At 47.3% G+C, this 19,550-nt stretch overlaps 1 protein-coding gene across 1 annotated transcript in view; it reads right to left on the minus strand.

Moving 5' to 3' along the window:
- The window catches only part of JPH3 (junctophilin 3), a 165,882-nt gene extending 162,887 nt beyond the window's left edge, over positions 1-2,995 (minus strand). The window contains exons 1-2 of the mRNA XM_075939927.1: positions 2,751-2,995; positions 1,875-2,498 (exon numbers count right to left, since the gene is read on the minus strand). Coding sequence (XP_075796042.1) covers positions 1,875-2,256 — 382 coding nt within the window. The 5' untranslated portion in view covers positions 2,257-2,498; positions 2,751-2,995. The remainder of the gene's footprint in view (positions 1-1,874; positions 2,499-2,750) is intronic.
- Between the last annotated feature and the right edge of the window lie 16,555 nt (positions 2,996-19,550).

A 19,550-nucleotide genomic window follows, 5' to 3' on the forward strand; every position in this document is an offset into this window, starting at 1 on the left:
ATGAGATGTGATGAGCTGTCTTTTGAAAAAAATACAACCAGTTCACTGGAATATACATTTTGTGCTTTGTATTTTCCTTTTCATAATTACAGGCCTAACGAAGATAAATACATAAGGTGATATCTCTACCCTTATAATTGTTTGTAAGGGCTTCATGGAAATAATTTTGCTACAGTCACCATCTTTTTCTTTCCCCCCTAACAATTTTCTTAACCCTTCTTAAAATAAGACTCAAGCCCTAACTCAATAGGGAGGAAAACTTCATTTTTGTTAGGTTCTTGGGAAAATATGAATGGCTCATAGTCTGCTCCATTTTAGGTCTGGTGTCCTTACTTCTCAAATAACTGTTCTGCTGCAATTTGGCACAAGCACGCATTGCTGGTGACTGTGTATGCATGTGCATGCAAGCACACACTGCCGGTCTTTGTGGACATGCAGTCCACAAAAGCAGTGAGGCATTTACAGCCTGACTGTTATTTGGCTTTACTGAAAATGTTATCAGGCCCAGATGTCACGAGGGGCAGAGATAGACAGTACTCTCGTCAGGCGCATACAGAATCTGTCCAGATCTTGTCATATTATTTCAAATGCATAACAAAAATGATTATTCATCAAACCTAGATCACCTCCGCACAGAAGATTATCAGTATTTAAAGACGGCTTCACAGTACAAGCTAAACAGATTTAAAATGGGATCCCGATGCTCTCCCAGCTACGGGAAGCAGAAAGCTACAACTGTATTTTCTTTTGGGGAAAAGCCGAGCAGTGCAAAGTTATTACTTTTCAATAGATTATTCCATTTCTTTTTTTGGAACAAAACTAAAAGCTGCTTCAAGTCACGTTTAATGTCGCCTTCTTATCTCACCACAGAGCAGGGGGCTCTGTTTTCCAAAGACATGACTTGCAAGAAGAGCTTTTTCCCCAGCAAGACTGAAAAATTACCATGTTTAGGAGACACATCCCAGTCTCAAAGTTCAGGAAAAGAATGCCCCTGGAAAGCCCAGTTTTGATAGACACACACCCAACAAAAACAGGCCAGTCTCCTTAATTACACTGGCTTCTTGAAATTAGGCCTGGCTCTTATTATGGTGGCAGTTTAGATTAGATGGAATGATATGACCACTTGCAGCAGACATGCCGCTATTTGGTCTGTTAGTTGGATGGTTTTGGATCACCCTGAGTTTTCTTGTTTTTATTTTATTAAGCCACGTTGAGAGAAGAGCTCTCTCTATCCCTCTGAGCCTCCACAAGATGCATTAAGCTGTTGTGAAATTAAAGTCTCTTGCCTGGTATTACCAAGTGTATTAAATGTAGGTTTGGGCTTGGAGGGGACAGGAAAGCGATACACAGATTTAAAGATCTGACCCTTGCTGGGAGCATTCACACACTGTTTCTTACAGCTAGAATTTCAAATATCTTGTACAAGATCTCTCAGCCGTGCCACGGCCATTCCCATCACCCGGTGACGGCTTTGCAAGCTTGGCGGGGATCCTACAGGTTAGGATGGTGCAGTCATAGGCCAAGTTGCAAGTGGGGTTCACAGCTTTCAACTTGGCTGCACATTCTCCTGCCTCCCAGGGCCCTTCTGGCTCCCACATCCTCCTTTAAAAGCGTTGGGAATCTGGCCGGGAGACAAAGCTCAGCGCCCCATCGAGTAGACAGGGCTGCTGGTGGCAAACAATGGGCTCGTGCCACGCTGTTCCTGTGCCGGGTAGGAAATTGGTGCCACCATCGCGCCCTTCCAGAGAGCTGGCTACAAACTCGGAGAGTTCAGCCCCAAGGGTCCCTGTACTGAGGAAAGGGGAGAGGTCTTCTCACCTAGCCCCTTTTAGCACCGCTGGACGGGGCTCAGAAGATGCGAACACATCACCTACCTCCATCCGAGTAGGTCTCTGTCCCGTAGCCGTCCTGTAATCCATTGCTCCAGGTGCCTTCGTATTTGGCTCCGTTGCCCATGCATTCACGGACACCGTAGCGTCCCTTAAATCCATGAGTCCACTCTCCTTTGTACCCCCACTTCCCCTTGCTCTCCACGCCGATGCCGTGACGCTTGCCCTGTGCCCAGGTGCCCTGGTAAGTGTTGCCACTGGGCCAGGTGTAGACCCCCAGCACTTCAAAGCCATGACTCCAGGACCCCGTGTACTCGCCTTGGCCCTTTGGGCCGGTGCAGATCCCATGGCCGTGCGCCTTTCCGTCCTCCCAGCCTCCACAGTAGGAGCCTCCATCGTCAAAATTAAACCTTCCCCCACTGGACATGCATGTAATTCGGTTTGCAAAGCCCCCAAAAGGTGAAAAAAAAAAAGAGGGCAATCAACCAACCCACGGAATCAAATCTGAATCGTGCACCGGATCCAGGGGGAGGCGGGAGTCCATTTCCTGGGGTGCTTCATGGTCTGGGGGGGGGGGTCCCCAAGGATCAGTCCCTTCTCCTGCTGGGCAGAGGGGGGAATAGCAGCAAGAACAGCAGCTGTAAGGTTTTTTGGTGCAAACGGCTCCACCTCAAAAAAAAAAAAAAAATCCTCCCAGGAAAGGGAAATAAAAGGGGGGAGGAGACAGGGAGGGAGAAGCAAATGCCCGCGATTAAAAAGGAAAAAGCCAGCCCCGGTCTCAAAGCAGAAGCGAGGCAGGGTCTCAGCCCCGCAGCTGTGCGCGCCCCCCCGGCGCTGCGCGCCCCAGCCCTGGCAGGAGGGAGACGCGTGGCACAGCGGCAATGCAGTGGCTGGGTCTCTCCCTCGCCGGCGCGCACACACCTCGCCCTAGCGCGCCGCGGGGCCGCCGGGCTGCCTCCCCCCCGGCTCAGTCCGGCAGGGCGCCGCTTGCTCGGCGGGGGGGCGCCCGCATCCTGGTGCAACGAGGCGGCGGGAGGGGGGGAGTCTCTCCGGCTTGGCTCTCCAGCCTGAGACGGAAGCCGGGTCCTCTCGCCCCTTCTTCCTGCCTCCCCAGCGGAGAGCGAGCCTGCTGGGGAAGGAGACCCGCTCCGAGGCGCGCTGCTCCTGCGCGCCCCGCTCAGCCCGGATTTAAAGGGACAGGGACTGCGCAGTGGGGAGGCTCCGGGACAGACGCTTCGCTCACCGCCTCCTTGGAGGCAGCGGGTGTCTCTCGTCCAGCGGAGGCCCCCAGGGTGAGCCTGAGGCTGGCTGATTATTCCGGGATGCTGGGAGCCTAGAGAAAAACACACACGCGCGCATCCCTCCTCTGGCTGGCTTGGCTTGTTTCTTTATGCCTGGCCTCCCCGGATTGAGCAGCCTGCTTCTGGACCCTGTTGGAAAGAAAGCCAAGGCTCGCTGTATCTTGTCCTTACTGAGCCACACGTTGTTAACCAACTACCACACCGGGTTGGGGCAAAACCCACCTTTTGTACAGGGCCAAGCACACCGAGGATGCGAAACACATGATTAACATCTGACGAAGTGGGTCTTTGCCCACGCAAGCTTATGCTCCTACACTTCGGTTAGTCTATAAGGTGCCACAGGACTCCTCGCCGCTTTTGCAGATTCAGACTAACACGGCGACCCCTCTGATACATGATTAATTAGCTGTCCTGGTTGTTGTTTAATGCATATGCCAGCGGCTGAGCTGTATTAATGAACCTTTCCATCCAGTTCCCGTTGTTTCACTCCGAAACCCCACTTCAAGACCGTCCTTCAACCCCACAAAAACCATGTGTAAAGAGAGCACCTCGGAGTGGGGACACCCTAACTCCTGCCCCTAGTGACTACAAGGTCGGGGATTAAGCCCCAGGAAACCTGGGCCCAGCCTTGTTGGGGTTTCAAGGGCTCTGCTACTCAGGAGAGTGGAGGGGGAGCCCTCAGATCAGGGAGCCGTGGGGTAAAGGAAGTGGGAGCGGGGACTCAGATCCTTTCGCTGGTTCATTTCACTGGGGTGTATAGAAGCCAGGAAAGTTCCCCACAATAGCGGGACCATTTCCCCACTTACATAATGCAAGGTAGCAAAGGGGCAGCAACAACCACAACACGAGACTCCTACAGACACTTGTGGCATTCCTAAAGGCTAGAAAGCGATACAGTTACTGCCGCTACTGGGGGCAACGCTCGGTGGTGAATTCATGGGGCATAAGGCCCCGATCCTGAAAAAGCATGGGTTTAATTTAAGCGTCTGAGTATTCCCACTGGAGATACGTACTTACCTGTTGTCAGGATCAAGGGTTGTATTTGCAGGGATTAATTAAAAGTGGGACTTTGAATCTCAGAAAAACTATATTTTAAGATGGTTCACATAAGCTGGAGATTGATAAGGCAGAATCCTGGAGGTGGGAGGAGATTAGCCTCCTTCCAAAAATGTTTGTGATTTTGTTGACTCCCAGCCACATGCTAGAGTACCTGCATCGTCTTCCTATTCCTGCATTATTAGTAAAAGTAATTAGTGATGGTCTCAAATCAAGACAATATTTGGATCCAGACTCAGATCAGAGGCTCAAGCTCAGCAAACAAATTAAGCATCTGCTTAACTTTAAGCAAGAGCTTACATCCCACTCAAATCAGTAGGACTTGGGGGCATAAGCTCTAAGACAAGAACATGCTTAATTGCCCTGCTGAATAGGGATGGATTGCTCAATTGAGATATGAATCTGGATTTGCCCAAGCTGGGGGAGCTTTCAGATGTAGGATATAGTGATATAGTTTAATATGTTTATTGCATTCTAATCTGTAAGAATATATTTGGGTTAGTAATTACTAACCCATTGGCAGGCAACCTGCGGCCCAAGGGGTTCTGTTTGTGGCCCATGACACATTTTGTTTACCATTGCTTGTGGGCAAGGTTGCCAGATTCTGCTGGTTTTCAACCCCATTGTGTTGGGAGCTGTACAGACACATAGCAAGACCATCCTTGCAGCAAAGAACGTGCAAACTAAATAAAGGGTGAACGAAAGATGCGATCAGCACAGCTCGAATAGTTTCTGCTGAAATCCTTTTTTCATAGAAAATATTTGTTCAACAAAACAGAAATGTTCACAAAAGAAATGCCTAATTCCATCAAAACTTTTTGGGGTTTCATCAAAAATGCAGAACTTGGAAAGTTTACAGGCAGCAGAAAGATCAAACTTTTTAGTTTGGTTTTGTTATTTCCAACAAACACCCCCAGAACAATTCCAAGACAATTTTTGAGGAAAATGAAATTGGTTTAGACTTGTCAAAAATTGTTAAGGGGAGAAAAGGATTTTCCTACCACCTTCAGATATATAAAGTGACCAAAGTGCTGACTGGTACACATCAAATCACTTTTATTTTTCCCCTCCGCTACTTTAAAGTAGCCTCCCTGTATTTTCACATGTGAGTCACCTGTTCTTTAAATGTAACCAGCTACCATCCCATTCCATCAGCTCACCGCTCTGTAGAAATCACCTTCCCGTGTATACTTGTCTCCACCAAAAGCCACATGTAACCCATCCATTGAGGAAATACGGTCTATACATCATGTAAAAACATTTAAGATTAAAAAACATTTAACGAAATCTTGTTCAAATAAATCAGGATAGAGTTTCTTTTAAAAAGCAAATAGTAATCTATTAATGCTGTGCTCAGACCAATTTAGGGCAACCAAACATTGCAGGGAGTTATAGGTGCGAAGTTTCATGATGGAGTTGTTTCTGGAGCTGAGCCATTTGGCATGCTTTCTGACTTTAAACTGAATATTATTTTAGGTGCAGCACCCCAATGGGCTTAGCGCAAGCAGCAATTTCTGCATTAAAATATATTAATATTGTTTTTGTTCCTTTTTTTATGAACTGGTTTCGTTTGAAGTTTGGGAACAGGATACATCCTCGCGTTCAATGTTTACAATATGGATTCAACAATGTAGGGTCATATTATCCCCTCTAAGGCCTACACTATACTACCATGGGTTGTTAATCTAATTTACTCAACTTTAGCTATATGAATAACATAGGTAAAATCGATGTACTTAGATCTGCTTACCGTGGTATCTTCACCGCGGTAAGTCGACAACGAATGCTCTCCCATTGACTCTGCTTACTCTTCTTCTTTTGGAGTCGATGGGAGAGTGCTTGGCAGTCAATTCATCGCGTCTATACTAGACACGCTAAATCAACTCCCGCTGAATCGATCACACCCCGTCAATCCACCCTATAGTAAAAACAAGCCCTAAGTGCTAGCTTGTCAAAAATTCTCAGGTCCCGTTGAAGCACCAAAGAAGCAGCAAGATTTTTCAAAAGAGCTCAGCGCATCAAATGTACATTTGGTGCTGAACTCTTTTGAAAATCTGCCTCTCCCCATCCCCCCATCCCATTGGGGCTGTTGGTCCCCTGAAAATCTGCTCCATAGGGCTACAATTTCAGCACCATGGCATCAGCCCCACAACTCAGTTCTGTGCAACTTCACCATGTGACCTCGGAGCACTTGGGCTTCTATAAGCTTGTGCAGCAGAGACTGGTTGGAGCACAGGGACAAACATATCTCATGGCACCGTTCTCCGGAAACCTACATGGATTTCCCCAGAGGTGAGAACAATGGCTTTATCAGTGTTCTATCCCCTGTTCTGCACCATCAGCACCCCCTGCGGCACACAGGTCTCGGCGATGTGTTGTTCTAGGGTACCGTGGATGATCTGTAACTTCCTGTGGGGGCTGGAAGACAGATCAACAAGCTCAGAGAACTGTGTTGCGTAGGTGGCCAGAACACAGCTCCCCAAAGCACAGGATACCATGGAAACTGGCTACAGGGCCACACATTTGTCCCCCTGACTTTGGCTTTCCCACAGTAGGGCATATTCTGGTCCAGAAAATGATTCCTTCTGGCCAGGGTTATTCTTTATTTTCACATAGTCCCCAGGATGTTTTTTGGAGACCTGTGCTGCCAGGTGATTTGATGCCTGCTGATCCGTTGAGTGATTGCTTAAGAAAAGTGTGTTTGTTTTCAAGACATTCTCTTGAAATGTCAGGGCCAACAGGAAGGGCATTGGGATATGTGTATTATTTCCATACTTTGACGTCATTCACCGTTGTTTTTACTTATTGGGGCCAGTGAATGAGCAGCACATACTGCCCACTAGTTTCTTTTGGGGTGAGGCATTATTAAGGAACGCCAAACACTCTCTACATGGCCAGTTCTGCCACCCATCTGTTAGCACATCTACACAACTCAACTTCTCTTGCTCATTGACCCTGTGAAGGATTTAGACCAAGTGAAGTCCCGATCCAGTCTATGGAAAGTTTGCCCCCGGCTAAACTGCTGGTGACATTCCTGACTGCCTCTCCTGCACATGTGGCCTCTGACTCCTCTGTCTTTGACTTTATGGGTCCATGTGTCCCACCCCAGTACAAGGCCCAGATCTGTGGATGCTTCAGAGCGAAGGAAGTGATTATTCCCCTTTATTCAGCACTGGTGAGGCCTCATCTGGAGTATTGCTTCCAATTTTGGGTCCTCCCATTACAGAAAGGATGTGGACACACTGGGGAGAGTCCAGTGGAGGGCAACAAAAATGATGAAGGGGCTGGAGCACATGACTTATGAGGAGAGGCTGAGGGATTTGGGTCTGTTTAGTCTGCAGAAGAGAAGAGTGAGGGGGGATTTGAGAGCAGCCTTCAACTCCCTGCAGGGGGGTTCCAAAGAGGATGGAGAGAGGCTGTTCTCAGTGGGGGCAGAACGAGGAGCAATGGGCTCAAGTTACAGTGGGAGAGGCCTAGGTGGGATATTGGGAAAAACTCTTTCCGTAGGAGGGTGGGGAAGCACTGGGATGGGTTCCCTAGGGAGGGGGGGGTGGAATCTCTATCCCTAGAGGTGTATAAGTCCAAAATGGACAAAGCCCTGGCTGGGATGATTGAGTTGGGGTTGGTCCTGCTTCGGGCAGGGGGTTGGACTCAATGGCCTCCTGAGGTCTCTCCCAGCCCTGGGATTCTCTGAGTCTCCACTTCCTTGATCTAGCCCCAGCCATATCCGGAAGCAAGCAGAAGGGCTGCAGAAAGCCTTGAAGATATTGTAGCCATGTGGGGCAGCTTGTTGGAGGGCAGGGATTCCAGCAACGGGGAGATGGCCTCTTGGCAAATCTTTTTGTGGAACGGAGCACTACGGTGAGCATCTTCACAAATCCACCCTGGGAGCCGGGGAGACATGGCTGGTGTGGGTGCATGGCCAAATAACCCCATGAGCGGGAAGGCAGAGCAAAGCTACAGACGCTGTTTGTGGCCCTGGGGAGGAGAGTTCAGGCACCCCTCCTGCCCCAGAGAAGCCTTGGCACCGCCTGTTCACTCAGACATTGCACAGTGGCCAGGGTTTTGCTTGGAAAAAATATTTGTGCTAAGCATGGTCATCGGCTCTTCTAACTCCCTCTTGGGTGCCTGTCCTCGTGTCAGCCTCAGGCTTTCTGGCTTCTGTTGGGCTGGGGTGAAGGAAGAGGGTGAAGTTGGACAGGGAGCACTTGACAATTCTTTCTCTGAGATCACTTCCCATCCCTGGCAATCTAGAGGCCGTGAAAGATGATAACTGATGCGGCCATCCTGGGGCAGCAGCAAAACCATTGAAGTTAATTAGAGAGACCAGGTGGGTGAGGTGCTATGCTTTATTGGATCAACTTCTGCTTGTCTCTCTCCCCAGCAGAAGCTGTTCCAATAAAATAAATTCCCTCGCCCACCTTGTCTCTCTCATATCCTTGGATCAACAGAGTTGCAGTAACACTGCACACTGGAATTAATTTATTTTTTAATTCATTGGCTCAAATCTTGACATGTTTCCCCAGTCTATTAAAGGAGACTGTTATTGACTGAGCCTTCACTAAATGCAGTGGGTTTCCACTGACACTAAGCATCTTATCTTGGATTAATAAAATACAAATTAAACAAATAAGTAAAAATGAAATAGAATAATCAAATGCAACCGAAAGCCAGCCAGGCAAGCATGTGGTAATAACCAGCCTCCAATGGCTCAACCAGCTGATCAGAGATGAGGAGAGACAACTCAGCACTCAGACCGGACCTAAAAAGCAAAAAGCAAAACCCATAGAAGATGGCGTGCCTTCGCCGTGCCTCATTTACAAATGACAAGGGGCTCGTACCCTGTTTGAAATAATTTCAGTGTCCTTCTTTGTGTGCATGACGCCAGCATGGCATCCGTAAATAACAACAGGTGAATAAAGGAGAAATCACTCTGCTCTTGCTCTTGCCTTTGGCAACCTGGCATTGCAATGCAGGAACCGGCTCTCATCTGCCGTGATTAGCTGTACGTTATGAATCATTTCATAGCGAAACAGCTACACCTCTGCAAATGGGAAAATACCTTCAATTTCATGGGAGCAATAGCCAGTGTGATGTTTTGTTCACTGAATCCTGGGTTATTTTTGGCAGTTTTACTATTTTATTCATAGCCATAAATTCTAAGGTCAGAAGGGATCTCACTGATATCTAATCTGACTCTTGCATAACATGGGCTGCCGAACTGTCTCAGATTCCTTTGTTTTTACTAGAATATATCTTCCAGAAGGACGTCTCATCTCGATTTAAAAATTGCCAGTGATTGAAAATCAAAGAATGATTTCTGTTTCTTCGTTGATATCTGCATTATCATCATTTGTACCTCGAGGAAAATATTAGAAGATGTGTTTTAATAACAGATCCTCAGAAAAATTATGTTTTCTTGTGCCCCCAAGTAACTGGGAAAGCTTTAGTGTGTGATCCTACACTTTAAGTGACTCTGTAAAGGCAACTGTGTGGGGATACATGTTGATTGTGTCTCACATCTATAGATCAGATTCTCTAGCCTTAGAAGTGAAAATCTGTTTTTTTTCTAACTTCAGACTCTGGCTGGGATCTGAAATTCAGTCTTGGTTCTTTCCTTCTCACACCCAGAAATAAAGATTGTGCAAGCCAAATTCTGTTCAGTTATCCGTTGCTTTCTGATTACACCCTCAGGCATGTGTGTGCAACACCAGTCTATCTAGCTGGGTTACACAGTTGTATCTAACTGTAATTAAGGACCTCATTCACTGTCAGGGAATGTTTATATGGACACAGTGGAGTGTAACTGCAACTCAAGTAGCCAGACCGGATCTAGCTTTAATGTAGCTAGCTTAGGAACTGGAGCCGAGTAGCTGTTGCAATGCATACTTCAGTATGGGCTGTGGGAGCGCTGGATAATTATTTGCGAGGCAAGCCCACACGCTGAAGTGTGCTGCTGCGGCTTTGCTGTTCACATACCTAAGCTAGTTACATTAAAGATAGCATGGGTATTGCTACGCAAGCTGCAGTCGCGTCCCATGGTAATTCTTTATGCCTACTGCTTTTTGACCCAGACGTGCAGATTTCTATGGTATATTGGACTCTTTTCTGCATGTGAAGTCCCCGCTAGGGCTGTCAGGCAATCAAAAAAATTAATCACAATCAAGCACGCGATTAATGGCACTGCTAAACAATAATAGAATATCATTTATTTAAATATTGTGGATGTTTTTTACATTCTTAAATATATTGATTTCAACTAGAACACAGACTACAAAGTGCACAGTGCTCACTTTATATTTTATTTTTATTACAAATACTTGCACAGTAAAAAACAAAAGAAATCATATTTTTCCATTCACCTAATGAGTACTGACGTGCAATCTCTTTATCATCAATGTTGAACTTACAAATGCAGAATTATGTACAAAAAATTGCATTCCAAAATAAGATTATGTAAAACTTTAGAGCATACGAGTCCACTCAGTCCTCCTTCTTTTTCAGCCAATCACTCAGACAAATGAGTTTGGTTACAATTTGCAGGAGATAATGCTACCTGCTTCTTATTTACAATGTCACCTGAAAGTGAGAACAGATGTTCTCATAGTACTGTTGTAACTAGCGTCACAAGATATTTATGTGCCAGATGTACTAAAGAGTCATGTGTCCCTTTCTGCGTCAACCTCCATTCCAAAATACATGCATCCATGCTGATGATGGGTTCTGCTTGATAACAATTCAAAGAAAAGCGGATGATACAGGTTCATTTTCATCATTTGCATTAGATGCCACCAACAAAAGGTTGATTTTCTCTCTGGGTGGTTTGGGTCTGTAGTTTCAACATCAGAGTGTTGCTCTTTTAAAACTTCTGAAAAATGTTCCACACCTCATCCGTCTCCGTTTTTGGATGGTACTTCAAATTCTTAAACCCTGGGTTGAGAGCTGTAGCTATTTTTAGAAATCTTACCTTGGGACTTTCTTTTTGCGGTTTATCAGATCTGCTGTGAAAGTGTTCTTAAAATGAACATATGCTGGGTCATCATCTGACCCCGCTCCAGATAAAATATATGGCAGAATGTGGGTAAAACAGAACAGGAGACTGTCGAGTGGCAACCTTCCCTGGGAGGCCCCTCGAGCTAAGTTTCCTCACTAGAGACAATTCGTCCCACTGGCCAAAGTCAGTCCCCAATCCCTTATAACCGGGTTATTAAGGCTCACTGGCCAAAGTCTGTTCCCCAGTCTCTTATATTATGGTTAATACGGCCCACTGGCCAAAGTCAGTTCCCTAGTCCCTTATAACCAGGTTATTACGGCCCGCTGGCCAAAGTCTATTCCCCAGTCTCTTATATTATGGCTAATACGACCCACTAGCCAAAGTCAATTCGCAGTCCCTTATATCAGGGTTAATATGGCCCTGAGGCCTAGTTTGCAGGGACATAGGCCTCCCAAGCCAGCAACGTGGGGGAAGGGGGAAAGGGGAACCCGGGCTCTCCCACTTCTCCAGGTCCCAGCCCAGGTCCCTGCAGTGCTCAGCGGGGAATCCAGCCGCAACACACTGAGCACTCTGGGGTTACTCCCCACCCTTGGCTACTTCCTACCGGAGTAGACTCAGGGCTCTAAAGTTTTACTTTGTTTTGATTTTAGCGGAGTTATATAACAAAATAATCGACATTTCATGAGTTGCCCATTCGCGATTAAAAGAGTTTGCTCTACCGTTCTTGACTGAGATAAACGAAAAGATATTTTTTTTGCTCATTTTTACAGTGCAAATATTTGTGATCAAAAATATTAAGCGAGCACTATACCCTTCGTATTCTGTATTGAGATAGGAATCCATCTATTTGAAAATGTAGAAAAACATCCAAAATATTTAATATATTTCAATTGGCATTCTGTTGTTTAGCAGCGTGATTCATCATGAATAATTTTTTTAATTGTGATTAATATTTTTAAATTAACCATGTGAGTGAACTGTGATTTAATTGGCAGCCCGAGTTCCCGTTGTTTATGACTCAAGTGCAGGGAATGGGCACTAGAGGTACACACTGTGGATCAGCTCTAACCATGGGGAAAGGGACAGAGAATTTTGCTCTTTATGTTCAGGTCAAAGATCTATCCCTGGGCACTCTCTATTTTAAAACAAACCAAAAGCCAACCTTCCCTAGCAGCTGGGGCACAGAGTAAAAGTTATTTGCCTCTCTTCTACTCACACCTAAACAGAGGGAAGATTTTCTGTTGGCCTTCAGCCACAGGAAGTATGGGAAACAATTCTGGAATGGGGTCAAGCATGCCATGTGTGTTTATGTCAGGCCTGGGCAAAATACAGCCCGCCAAGCCACCAGATCCAGCCCGTGGACCGCCGTGCTGGGACCCTCAGGCACACAGCTGCCGCGGTTTAAAGCATAGTCCATGCAGCTCTCTGCTTTGCAGGCATGGGGAGGCTGTGTGTGATCTCTCCACCCCGAATCCTCTGCTTCTATTGGCTGGAAACAACCAGCCAATAGGACCTGAGAGATTGGTCTGGGGGATAGGGGGGGAACACAAGACTCTTCCCCCTCCCAGAGCTGAGGACCACATGGAGGGAGCAGCCTGTGGTTTCAAGCCATCTGGGGCTGTAGCAGGCAGGGAATCCAGCCTGCCGTGGGGGTGCTGCAGGGCTGCTGGCCAGGAGACACTCAGATAAGTGCCTCTCAGCCAGAGCCTGCCTCTGGCACCCCAGCCCCTCCTACACCCTAGCTCCCTCCCACAGATCACCACCCAAACCCTCTGTACTCCCTTGCCCCAGGTCACAACTCCCTCCCAGACCCTGTACCCCTCCCTACACCCCTCCCCCAGGCCAGAATCCTCTCTTCCACCCATACGTCCTCCCAGATCCTGCACCCCATTCTCCTGCCCCAGGTCACCACACAATCCTCTGCAGTCTGCACCCCCTTTTCCCTTCCCCCAAGGTCACAATTCCCTCCCAGACCTTGCACTCCCGCCTCGAGCCCCTCCCCCAGGCCAGAATCCTCTCTTGCACCCATACTCCCTCCCTGACCCTACACCCCAATCCCTTGACCTAGGTTACAACCCCCTCTTTCACCCAAACTCCCTCTCAGACCTCCCAATGTCTCCTGCATCCCACTCCCTTACCCCGTGCGTCCTTCTGCACCCAACCTCCATCCTAGATCCCACATCTTCTCCACAAAAAAGTGTGGACTTTGACCACTTTCCAAAATCTTGGCATTGCCCCCTGCCAAAAATTATTGTCCACCCCTGGTTTATGTGCTTATAATCCTGACCTGGCAGTGAGCGTCATGCACACAATTGCTGACATAGTCCAGACTCCAGTCTGCACGGGGGTCCATGTGTGTACTGCTACCTCTCACAAGATGGGTGCATATTATAGTTACTTATGCAGCACACCAGTCTAACTCCTTTCATTTACACCATAATCAATGAAGCAACACCAGTGTCAAACAGATGTCAGAAGGGCACTTGGCCCCTCTGTGCATCCTTTTGAGGACTGCTCGGGCAACATATCTCACACTGGCAAGAACGTGTTTGATAGCAATCGCCTTGCATGGATCAGTCTGAATTGCCTCCCTTTAACCACTTCTAATGACATCAGAATGAAAAAGTCTTCTCCGGAGACTTGACTGCTTTTAATTTTAACTTCCCTTATCTCTTCTTGTACACAAATTCACTAACCAATTACAGAGAGTCTGCAGAACTCGAATTCATCTACAGATTTGCCACCCTTACCCTAGGCTTGAACAAAGACATTAACTAGTTGGCGCATTACAAAGCCAATTTCTCCTGCCTTTAACATCTGCATTTCCACCTCAAAAGCTATGCATGGGACACACCCAGCCCACTTGATTAACACAGGTCCTACAATTGACAGGTAATTCTGCTGTTACATATATATCTCTTGGTTTCTGCTATTTCTTCTCCAATTCATCTGATGAAGTGGGTTTTACCCAGGAAAGCTCATGATTCTATATTTTGGTTAGTCTCTAAGGATATGTCTACACTAGCTCGCTAGTTCGAGCTAGGTAGGCAAATGAGGGCAACCGGAGTTGCAAATGAAGCCCGGGATTTAAATATCCCGGGCTTCATTTGCATATTCCCGGGCGCCACCATTTTTAAATCCCCTTAGTCCAAACTCCATGCCCCCTTAGTCCGCACTACACGTGGCACGGAGTAGGTAGTTTGAACTAGAGATCCTAATTCGAACTACCGTTACTTGTCGTGGAACTAGTGTAGACGTGGAGCTAGTGTAGACATACCCTAAGGTGCCACAGGACCTGGTGTGTGGGGGGGAGGGGGGGGAGTGTTTTTAAATGTACAGACTAACATGGCCACCCCTCTAGGATTTTTTTTCCTGTACCCAGTTAATCATGTTTCATTGAATAAAATCAACTGAAGCAGCCCCCAAGCTTTCCCTTATCTTTCTGGTCTCTATGGGTTCGGCTACACTGCGGGGGGGTTCCCGAAAGGAGGTATGCAAATTGTACTCTCATTTGCATATCTCCTTCCAATTCTTTTCCTGGAAGAGGTTTTCCTGATATTTGGCCAGGGCCAAATGTAGGGAAAAAAAACCTCTTTCGAAAGCCCTTGTAAGCCTCATTTTACGAGAAATAAGGGGGCTTTCGAAAGAGGGTTTATTCCGACATTTGGCCCCATGTAGATGGGCCAAATAACGGAAAAACCTCTTCCGGGAAAAGAATCGGAAGAAGATATGCAAATGAGAGCGTGATTTGCATACCTCCTTTCGAAACCCCCCGGCAGTGTAGCCGTACCCTAACTGATCTACCTCAAAAGCCAACAGAACAATATTGTAACAGGCAGGATTGTTGCTAATCTCCTGGCAGGTTACAGGTTTTGAAAACAACTGAAATGTTTGGAAATTTTATCACTTGAAGGTCCACCTGTGAGTCAGAAGCAGGGATGTAAGAATTCATTAAAAAAAGGTAATCATCTAACTGCTAAAAATCCTAGTGGTTACGCACTGCGGGGCCTTAAAGCTTTATACTGCAGAGCCCTCAGCAAAGTCTCCTTGGGAGCAGGCCTGCCAGCTCCTGTCGGCACCTCTCCCATGAAGACTTCGCTGTGGGGTCTGCAGTTGGCTCCCCGGGATTGGGGCTGGCAGCCCCTGTCAGGCCCACTCCTGAGAGCCAGTGTGTAACCTGCAGTGGGGGGCCCCCTTACCAGTTAACCAGAACAGTCAGAAGTAGCATTTTTCTATATTAGGCTATGTCTAGACTACGGGGAAGATTCGAAAGAGGATATGCAAATTCCGTGGGAAAGTAATCTAGATGTGTTTTTTCCAGCAACCCCTCCCTTTTTCGAAAAACCACATAAACCTCATTTTTTAAAACCTCATTTTTTAAGGAAAAGCGAAAAAGGGGGGGTTGCTGAAAAAAAACGCATCTATATTACTTTCACTTTTGAAAGTTCTACTTTCGAAAGTGATATCGGAAGAAGATATGCAAATTCCACGGGAATTTGCATATCCTCTTTCGAATCTTCCCCGTAGTCTAAACGAGCCTTCAGTGTGTAACTGCTTCCATGCCGGTAATCTCTCCCAGGTCAATGAAAGCCAAGACCTGGGATAACCAGGGAGAGAAATTCTTGCATGTATTTGGGTTTAATACTATGAGCTTTAAGTGGGGAAATGCTTTATACTCCACAATCACACTCATTGTCCTCCATTCTCAAGGAAGTATATTTGGGGAGAGAGGGTTAATAGCCATGCTACATATGTGCAATAAATTAGCTTGCTTGTTTTCTTTGTGCTGGGTCCCTGCTAAGTGCATTTGCTGGTCACGGAATGTATCCCATTAACCTGCTGTGTACAGTATGCGTCTGCTTATCCAGCCACTTACTGCAAATCTGATCTGCTTTATCCGGGTAAAAATAGAGCCAGTTTCCGCGTAGAAATCAAGAGGCACAAATACAGCAGCAAAGAAGTTGATCCTGATCAGCAGAATGCAGGGAGGGCAGAAAGCATTCTGCTGGTAATAGGAAGTATTTTGTAAGGGTGGTTGGGTTTACTTTATATTAATATGACCCAGTGAATGGCTTCTCCTAAGGTCTTTGCTCAATCCTTTGCCCACCATGCGCACGTTGATACAGTACGTGGAGCAGGAGAGGGCTGGGAATGAATGCAGAGCGGCAGAGACCTCCTCTGGGCACTGAGGTGTCATGCACTCTCAGAAGCGGCTCCTTTCATTGCCAGTGCCAGCCCTGGGTGAACGCCAGGCCAGTATAAAAAGCTCATGGCTGTATTCTTTGTAAGGGGAAGCATGGTCTTGAACAGTGTATCTTAAACTTTTCAAGACTAAGGAACACCAAACAATAATTTTTTTTATGAACAGCAAGGATTTTTTGTTGTGGGGGGGGAAAAAAAAAAAAGAGGGGGGAAAACGGGTCCAAGGGAGGGAAAGTTATTGAGAAAAAAACGTCACTTGCCCCTTTAAGGGCAGCCATTTTTTTATTCTGTTATTCTCCGTGGCACACTTTCGACTGCCTCACGGCACACCAGTGTACTGCAGAACACAGTTTAAGAAACACGGGTCGTGAGGTTAAGGCACTAACCTGGGACTCAAGAGAGCTACAGTCAATCCCTGGCTCTTCCACACACTCACTGTGTGACCTTGGGCAAATTACTTAATCTCGCTGCGGTTTTCAAACTTTTTTTCTCATGACTCAGTTGAAGAAAATTTTGGATGCCACAACCCAACATAATTTGACTGGGGTAGGGCTGAGGAGAGTTTTGGGGTGTAGGAAGGGGCTCTGGCTTTGGGGAGAGTCAGAGCTGGGGCAGGAGGAGCTTCCCAGTCAGTGGGGGGGCTAAGGCAGGGGGAGCTAAGGCAGCAGGGGGGGGGGGCTAAGGCAGCTTTCTGCCTCTCCTGGCACCGCAGACCATGCTGCACCCAGAAGCAGCCAGCCGCAGATTCCCAGCTAAAAGTGCGGAGCTAGTGCTGGGGGCAGCGGTAGTGTGTGGAGCTCTCTGCACTCTCTCCCCCTCTCCCCCCACATAGGGTGGGTGCCATATAAATCCCAAGATGGACAAGCGTATGGCAAGGAAAGTAGGAGGCAAGACGGTGCATTTGCATAGCTCTACCCAGAATGCCTTTCAGTGCATAGCTATTGCATCGAACTGTATGACCCAACCAAAGGGTTGGAGGTGCATGTGCAATGGCTCTTTATTTTGTGCCGCCGACAATTTTCTACACAGCTCCTGAATGTGAGATGGTTAATATTAGCTGTCTGCCCTCCTCGCTAGCGAGGGGCTTGAAGGACCATAGTCAAGTCTTTCACAAAACTCAGCTAACGTAGGGATGTTAGATACCGGTTAATGTAATAATTGTGTAACTGCACCAAATCTTAGTGGTTACACGATTATTCGATGTTCCCAGGGACAGGGCTGGCAGCCAGTGCACTCCTGGCCCCACTGCTAGAGAGTTCCCTGCTACTCCGCATTGCTGCCTCTGTATCAGAGGCAGCGGAGTGGCAGCAGCCTCTCTCCACAGGGGGCCTGAGCTCCCTCCAGACAGGGGCTGCTCCGATATCCCGCCTGCCCTTTCCCCCACTTCCTCTGTGGGAAGCAGCAAGGAGGGGCAGGCAGCTCCATGGGAGCCAATACGCGTATGAAGCCATCTCGAAAGCCAGCTCCTCCCTCAACCTCCGCACTGCTGCCTCTGTATCAGAGGCGGCAGCAGGGGCTGTGAGAGGCAGGCGGCTCCATGGGATCTGATGCTCGTGGGGAGCTGGCTTAAAAGCTGTCTTAAAAGACAGCTCCGCACAGGCACTGGCTCCTGAGGCAGCAAGGGGGGTGTAGTCGTTAGGATTAACTGATAAGCCCAGGCTTATCGGTTAACCGTTTAAACGTCTACGTGTTAACGCCACTAGTCTAAAGAGAGAGATTTTAGAGATTTAATGAGAGAGGATTTAAAAGGGGGACAGCCTCATTCAGGCCACACCGAGGTGGGAGGGGGAATTTTACCTCTTGAAGTTTGGGGGGGGGGCCCCAATACCTCTCACACTCTGCAAACTACAGCCGTGGTTTTCATGTTTATTTAAGTGCTCTCTTGTAGCACTGTTCTTCAACCCATCAGAACAGTGCAAGTGCAAAAGACCAAGTCCTTGGGTGTCCTGACTCATATTACCCCTGCTCTAACCATTAAACCACACCACTTCTCCCTCTTGGCTGCCAGCCTGCCAGCTGTCAGGCTGGGAAGATTGCCTGATGCCCGTGCTATGTCTCTGGGGGAGAGCTTCATTGTGCTTACAGCAGTTGCTGATCAATGTATTGATCTCAGTCGGAGATGCCTTTCCGCCATTCGGGAGTAAAGCATCAGATACCAACAGTGTCTACTTAGGGAGGGGAGAGAACACCAGGACAGCACGAGCAAGAGAGAACTGGAGGAAAGCCACATGGCAGGAGCTAAGTGCCTGATTATGTGAGCCAGCTCTAGGATGTTTCGCAGGTCTCAAACGTATTATTTTAACAGGCCACGCCCCCATACACACACTAAAACCCTCCTTGATCAAAGCATTTACACAGCAAACCCGATTCGCTAATGCTGAAGGACTGGTTCTGCAGCCGTCACGTGGGAAATGTTCCCAGTGAATGCAGGATGGAGATAGGGAGAGCCTTGCAAATCCACTTTATATCTGTGGAGATCCGCATCTGCCTATATACATGCGGATAGCCATGGCTCAGTTTTTGCAGAGATAGATGCAAAACTTTGTATCCACCCAGGGCTCTAGAGATATGCATATAGGACTGGGTCACAAAGTGCCCTTTGCTGCCTCTGTAACCCACACACATGGGCTACGTCTAGACTGAAGGCTTCTTGCGCAACAGCATGTCCACACTGCAAAAGTGTCTCAGAAAAGTGAAGCAAAATGCAGGACAATGTAGCACTTTAAAGACTAACAAGATGGTTTATTAGATGATGAGCTTTTGTGGGCCAGACCCACTTCCTCAGATCAAATAGTGGCAGAAAGTAGTCACAACCATATATACCAAAGGATACAATTAAAAAAAAATGAACAAATATGAAAAGGACAAATCACATTGCAGAACAGGAGGGGAATGCGGGGGGGGGGGAGAGGAAGGAAGGTAAGTGTCTGTGAATTGATGATTAGAGGTAGGGAGAGTGGGATGTTTGTGAGTTAATGGTATTAAGAGATGATAATTGGGGAAACTATCTTGGTAATGGGTGAGATAGTTCAAATGTTTGTTGAGTCCTTTTTGGAAAGTGTCGAATTTTAACATGAATGAAAGAACCAGACGAATACCTAGAAACCATCTACTTCAAGACAGACCCAAGAAAACGAACAATAGAACACCACTTGTCATCACCTACAA

This window comes from Pelodiscus sinensis, chromosome 12 (genome assembly GCF_049634645.1).
Source record: "Pelodiscus sinensis isolate JC-2024 chromosome 12, ASM4963464v1, whole genome shotgun sequence".
In the NCBI taxonomy this organism is placed as follows: Eukaryota; Metazoa; Chordata; order Testudines; family Trionychidae; genus Pelodiscus; species Pelodiscus sinensis.